The 7,439-nt window shown below is 35.6% G+C and overlaps 1 protein-coding gene across 1 annotated transcript in view; it reads left to right on the top strand.

Annotated features, from left to right (window-relative positions):
- The window catches only part of LOC107289526 (vomeronasal type-2 receptor 26-like), a 28,621-nt gene that overhangs the window by 10,892 nt on the left and 10,290 nt on the right, over positions 1 to 7,439 (top strand). Inside the window, exons 3-4 of the mRNA XM_029284559.1 lie at positions 1,695 to 1,821; positions 2,830 to 3,390. Coding sequence (XP_029140392.1) covers positions 1,695 to 1,821; positions 2,830 to 3,390 — 688 coding nt within the window. The remainder of the gene's footprint in view (positions 1 to 1,694; positions 1,822 to 2,829; positions 3,391 to 7,439) is intronic.

Here is a 7,439-nt window from a genome sequence, read left to right as displayed (position 1 = left end):
TGCAGCACACTGCTGGCTCATATTTAAGTGATTGTCCACTAGGACTCCGAGATCCCTCTCACAGTTACTACTATTGAGCAAGGTACCCCCTATATTATACCTGTACATTTGGTTTTTCTTGCCTAAATGTAGAACCTTACTTTTTTCACCATTGAATTTCATTTTGTTAGATAGCGCCCAGTGTTCAAGTCTGTCCAGATCCTCCTGTATCTTAAGCCTGTCTTCTGGAGTGTTGGCTATTCCTGCCAGCTTGGTGTCATCTGCAAATTTGATGAGTTCCCCATCTATCCCCTTGTCCAAATCGTTGATGAAGATGGTGAAGAGCACTGGACCTAGAACAGAGCCCTGGGGCACCCCACTATACAGTTCCCTCCATGTAGATGCAGTTCCATTGAGGACCACACACTGAGTATGGCTGGTCAGCCAGCTACGAATCCATCTGTTGGTGATGCTGTCTAACCCACTTTTTTTCTATCTTATCGAGTAGTAGGTTGTGATCTACTTTATCAAATGCCTTACTGAAGTCCAAGTAAATTATATCCACAGCATTCCTCTGATCCACTAATTTTGTCACTTGGTCAAAGAATGCAATAAGGTTTGTCTGGCATGATCTATTTTGGACAAACCCATGTTGGCTTTTAGTAGTGATTTTGTTTGCCTCTAGGTGTTCACTGATTCATTGTTTGATTATCTTTTCCAGAATCTTCCCAGGTATTGAGGTCAGGCTGATAGGTCTGTAGTTTCCTGGATCCATTTTTTTTTTCCTTTTTTGAAGATGGGAACTACATCAGCTCTTTTCCAGTCCTCTGGTAGTTCCCCAGTGCTTCAGGATCTTCGAAAAATATAGTTCAGTGGTTCTGAGATCACATCTGCCAGTTCCTTGGGGTGTAATCCATCTTGTCCTGGTGATTTGAACTCGTCTAGGCTGGACAGGTGCTCACTTATCATTTTCTTGCCTATCTTAACTTGTGTAGAAACACAAGTTAACATACTGTTTTTTATGGCACTATTTTTGATAGGTTGGTCTGTTTTTTCCCTTTGTGTAAAGACAGATGCAAAAAATGAGTTAAATAGTTCTGCTTTCTCCCTATTGCTTGTCACCTTCTTGCCACTTTTGTCCACTAATGGACCAATCATTTCCTTCACTTTTTTCTTGTTTTTTACATGTTGAAAGAAGCTTTTTTTGTTGTTATTTTTGACTTTGGTCGCAAGCCTTAGTTCATTATGTGCCTTAGCTTTCCTCACTTCATCTTTGCAGGCTCGGGCTATTTGTTGATATTCTGATTTAGTTATGTGCCCCTATTTTCACTTTCTATACTTGTCCTTTTTATCTTTCAATTTATCAGAGAGTTCTTTATGCAGCCATGCTGGTTTCTTTTGAGAGCTGTTATTTTTCCTCTTTGTTGGTATTGTGCTAGACTGGGAACATAAATCCCTGTCCGCTGCACTTCAATTCAATGTTTACTAGATATCTTTCATTATATCCAAGATGCACAGTACCCTGTAAATGCTTGCCATGAGTATTAAGAACCATATAGATACTGATGAATACTATAATCATCTGAAAATGTCTCATTCTGAGGTCCCATCGAGTAATGCATTAAGAATATGTTTCTGTGTTTCAGTAAGAACAATGCCCCAGGCATGACAAAACTAACAAACTGATTCCTTTATTTTTCATCTTCTGCACCCAGAAAAAACCACGTTCACTGTGTAATGACAAATGTCATTCTGGTTCTAGTAGGGCCAAAATAGAAGGGAAGCCCTTTTGCTGCTATGAGTGCTCTCCATGTCCAGAAGGGAAGATTACAAGTAAGAAAGGTAAGGTTTCTTCAGTTTAGAAATATTAACCATTCCATAAAAACCTATGTAGTTAGAAAAAATGTAAGGTAAACACTTTATGTTTATGTGAGAGGAGTGAAATGAAGGAAAATATTTTATCTCCTCCTAATTACCTTCCCAGGAACAATGAACCTTGTCATCTCACCCCCAAGACATCCAGCCAATTAATGTTGATAAAAATAGCCAGACAAATATCAAGAAGAAGGCAACTAAAGGAAGTTTAATATTAGCTCTAGATAGAAATTAAATTCATGAAATATTGTCTACTTGTTCTCTCAAAATCAGCATTTCCTTTGCAATTCTCCTCACTTCCTCACTGAAGGTCTCTAAACAGTCAAAAACTGTGCTGCTCTATCCAGTAAATATACATATTCTAATTTGCATACATTTAGATTAAAGACTTGCAGGTTAGCCAGGCTAATTACAGTTCTCCATTTTTAAACTTCAGAAAACATGTGAGATGAATTTTCTTTAGTTACTTTCCTCCCCCCAGAATCTGTTCTTTTCTGCAAGTTTGAAAATGACACCTTGAGATATTATGTCTGTGGTATACATATATTTAGAATGAGCTAGGAATTTATCTTCAAACCATTGAAATAAAAGACATTTGCTTTCACTGTGTATCTTTCACGTAATATGTATGGCTTCATGTGCCACCTTATTTTAATATTTTTAACTATGCAAATAAGCTAAACATTAAAAAATACTATGGTCCTCTTTTGTATCAAATATTAAGTAGATTAATCAAAGAGTTAATCTTAATTGTTCAATTCTATACTGTTTACAGAGCTGGTCTATTAGTGCCCTTATGATAGCTAATGATTCCATAAGACTCAGGGAGCCTCCAATTGAAGTATTAATTAGAGCTCATTGGCTAAATTATTATTTTTTCAATATTTCTTATGTCTTCATTAATACTGTGTCTTCTACATTGTAATAATAGTAAAATATTCATTCATTCATTTGTTCATTCATTCATTTCCACAGATATGGATGACTGTTTGCCATGCCCAGAAGTACAGTATCCAAACAACAACCATGATTCATGTCTTCCAAAGCAGATAGTTTTCCTTTCTTATGAAGACCCCTTAGGAACCAGTTTGGCCATTACGGCAATTGCCTTTGCTTGTATTGCCATTGTGGTGCTTGGGATATTCATCAAATACCAGGACACTCCCATAGTCAAGGCCAACAACCGGAACATCACCTACCTTCTCCTCATCTCCCTTGTGCTCTCATTCCTTTGCAGTTTATTATTCATTGGAAAACCTGAAAAGGTGACCTGCCTTTTGCGACAAACTGCTTTTGGGATTGTCTTCTCAGTAGCCATTTCTTGTATATTGGCCAAAACCATCATTGTGATTTTAGTTTTCATGGCTTCAATACCAGGTTCAAAGATGAGGCGATGGCTAGGCAAACCATTAGATAATTACATTGTTGTTTCTTGTTCCCTCATTCAAGTCACTTTTTGTGCTATATGGCTTGTAACCACACCTCCATACCCAGATGCTGATATCAACTTAATGGTAGATGAAATCATTCTAGGATGTAATGAAGGCTCTAGTCTCATATTTTACTGTGTCTTGCTCTACCTACTTTTCCTTGCCATTGTTGGCTTCTGTGTGGCTTTCAAAGCACGGCATTTACCAGACAGTTTTAATGAGACCAAGTTTATCTTCTTTAGCCTGTTATGTTTTTGTAATGTCTGGTTTTCTTTTTTCCCAACATATCTGAGCACCAAAGGGAAATACATGGTGGCTGTGGAGGTCTTTTCCATTCTCTCTTCCAGTGCAGGGTTACTGGGCTGCATATTTTTCCCCAAATGCTTTGTCATTCTACTAAGGCCTGATCTGAATACTAAAAAACAATTAATGAGAGGCAAGAAAGAAGAAATATAAAAACATGACTATTTCAATGAATTATACATTGACTGAAGCTCAAAAAATGGAACTGGTGCAGAATGAAGCCATTGCATGTCATGGGAATTCTCTTATTACTTCTGAGTGCTTTAGACACTTATCAATTTCTCCTATCCTGGTCCCCCAAACAAATTAGTGAAACAAATTATGACCTTAGAGATCCCCATCCCTACTCTAATAAATGGGGTGGTGCTGTGGTTCAGCGGTTAAAATGCTGGGCTTAAGTGAGTCATGTCCTCACCCCAGCTCCTGCCAACCTAACAGTTCAAAAGCATACAAATGCAAGTAGATAAATAGTGAGAAGGAACAGTGCTGCATGATGTCATGACCATGGAAATGTCTTTGGACAGTGATGGCTCAATGGCCTTGAAATGGAGATTAGCATCGCCCCCTATAGATGGCAATGACTAGTGAAGTAAAATCTAGAGGGATTCCTTTACTTTTTTTTAACTCTGATAAATAGAATATAAACAATGAAACACTTATTCCCCATAAATAATATTTTCATTTTCTTTCCTTCCTTCTAAATGGCTTTATGTAATTATATGGAGAAGACTTTAATATGCTGAACTGTAGGAGCTCTGAGAAAAATGATCACAATACTCAAATTACATTGTCATATTCCTGGTCATCCAATTGGTGGTTGCTCTGTTTTTACCCAAACCACCTTTAATCATGGGATTTATGGAAAAAGGAAGTGGTCTATAGATAATTGAAGATCCAGATGCAAGCCCACCAGTGTTTAATTCCAGATTCTCCATAAACCTTGTTCATAGATGTTGCACCATATCTACATCCTGCTAATACTTGATCCATACTCTTTCTCAATCCATAAACCAACACAGGAAAGCAAGGCTATATGAACAATTTATTTTACTTCTATGTAACTTCACCAGTGTTGTGATAGTAACTGATAATCATTTTCAACTTACCTAATTAGAGAGTCAGTCTTTATCTTCTCACAATAGTGAAAACTAGTAAATATTATGAGGAGCAGATACTTTTTACTTTTTTAAACATCTTATGATGTTTGTATGCCCTGTTTCTTTTACCAAACTATAGTTATTTCACTGAAATGGGGGGTTAAATGTGAACAATTTCACATATTTTATGTGACCTCGATGAAGCAGATAATTATTTTGCTTGGAAAACTGAGATTACCCACATATTAAATGTTTAAAAATTTAAAACTAATTTAAAATTTTAAATTTTAAAAATTTAAAAATTTTTAAAACTAATTTAATACTCATCAAATTTTGCCCAGGTACTACAATAGCAACTGAAAATTTGTTTCTTCTGCAAGGTGATATGTTCTAAAGTTCTTTTGCTCTTTTTTTCTTTTCCTTTTTTCTTGATTTTTGTTATGAGTAATAATATATCTTTTTTCATATGAAGATATGTGCCATCTAAAAAAGGCTAGGTCTATTCTTATTTCATAGCATATCTACAAAGCAACATATCTTTCATGTTGTGAAATCTATCAGCCACTTGAAAAATGTGGAATTTCCTATCCCTCCATTTATCTTGTTAGAAAGCATTGGATCCTTATCTACACATCTTCTGAACCTGGAGCTTCTCTAGATCATTATTGTTCAGATGCTCCTAATGATTGGTTTTACATTCCTCTACTTAGCATTGGAGCCCATCTACCTTATAGTGGCTGTTCATTCTCTTGGACAGTCAATAATTCAGTGAAGAACTAGCCATAAGGAACTTCTCTGGTTTCCCCAAATTTCTAGGATGATTTGAGGAAGAAACAAAGAAGAAATATATTTCTGTCAAATTGTTTTAGTGAGTGATATTCAGATAGTCCTTGTTTAGCCACTGCCTTATTTGGCTATTTTCATTTCTCTTGCACCACATTCTAATAGGTAATTAATCCTCAGTTTGGTATTTAAGTATTGTTGCAGAACCTGTTCTCTTGTCTTCTTCCTGATAAACTGTGAAAATATATCTTAACTTTGCAAATTTTCTATTAATTCTATACAGTTTTTCCAGTTCTTGGTATCTTCTCTATACCATTCCAAAACTATTTTTAGAGATTCAATAATTTTCTCTCTGATGTCTACATCAGGTTTCTCTGGAATTTTCCTGTCTTAGAAATTATTTCTATCTTACCTTACCTTATCTTACCTTACCTTGTCTTCTTATTTTATCTTCTCATCTCATCTCACCTGTCTTCTTATCATCTTAGTTGATTTTTCTCATCTCATCTTAGTTGATTTTTCTTGGTGTGGGTTTTTTATGCTAATGATAAACTTTGTTCACCTCTGGACCCTTGCCTGGATGCTCCTAACCACTGTTTAATGTAAATATCATATCACTGTCAACTCTGCAATGAAGCCACCTTACTCATTTTCGGTTGCTACAAGAATGGGGGAGGGATGTGGAGTTTTAGGCTAGTCTAAACAATTCTCTGTCCCATGGGAACCAAGGTCATTTCTGTTTGTTAGGCTGGGCGTTGAGTCTTATGTTAGAAAGCCCGCCAAAATATTCTGTGGGGAAACATAGTTGATTGCATAGTTTCTGGAGTGGGAACTTTAACTTTGCAATAATGTATCTTTTTGGAGGGAACTTTAGTTTTGGTTTCACTTTTGACCATGCCAATACTTTGTAACCAATAAACATGTCATTAGAGGAAAACTCAAGCCTCGGAGTTCTGTTTTAGTTGGTCTCATCTGACATTCACCTTCCTTAATTCTGGGAATAGCTTTGCTTGAAATGTATCTTAAAGATGCATCTTTTCCACTAGTGTGTGAGAGACATTTGTTGTCAGTCTATGGAGTGTTTCTTTTCCAACTCTTGCTGCAGGTATTAAAGCAATGTTACTACTTGCAATTAAAAGGAACTGCTAATAATCATGGCTAAAGTTAAACTATAGCTTACAAAAGCCTCTCATTATTAATAAAAAATAGGCAGATATCCACTTTCTACAATGTCTACAGTGGAAGATTCAATTATAAAAATAACTGAACTTGCAGAAATGGCAAATATGTCTGTCTGGTTAGAGAAAGAACAACCACATTTCTATAAGGCTGGAAATTTTATATGTCTGTTTTGTTGAAAGAAGAAAATATCAAATTTAAGATTTCTGGAACTGAGAAGTAAAAGGGCCAGAAAGAATGGAGAAAAGTATGAGATGTTAATTACTCAACAGAAAGAAGCACAGAAGACAACTATGTTTGTTTCCCTTTTCATTCAGTTTCTTTTTCTCACTTTCAAACTCTGTTTATTTTTTTTATATTATACTGGATACATACTGTAATACAAACAGTATAATAATAATAATAATAATAATAATAATAATAATAATAATAATAATAATAATAATAATAATAATAATAATAATAATAATAATAATAATAATAATAATAATAATAATAATAATGTTGGAAGGTACCTTGGAGGTCATCTAGTCCAGCCCCAGCTCAGGCAGGAAACCGTATACCATTTCAGACAAATGGCTGTCCAATCTCTTCTTAAAAATTTCCAGTGTTGGAGCATTCACAGCTTCTGGAAGCAGGTTGTTCCACTGATTAATTGTTCTAACTGTCAGGAAGTTTCTCCTTAGTTCTAGGTTGTTTCTCTCTTTGGTCAGTTTCCATCCATTGTTTCTTGCCTTCAGGTGCTTTGCAGAATAGCTTGATTCCCTCTTCTGTGTGGTAGCCCCTGATATAT

The sequence above is a fragment of the Protobothrops mucrosquamatus genome, unplaced genomic scaffold, assembly GCF_001527695.2.
Source record: "Protobothrops mucrosquamatus isolate PMUCROS unplaced genomic scaffold, P.Mucros_1.0 scaffold711, whole genome shotgun sequence".
NCBI lineage: Eukaryota > Metazoa > Chordata > Lepidosauria > Squamata > Viperidae > Protobothrops > Protobothrops mucrosquamatus.
Note: the sequence above shows the minus strand (reverse complement) of the source record. Positions and strands in the feature narration are given on the sequence as shown.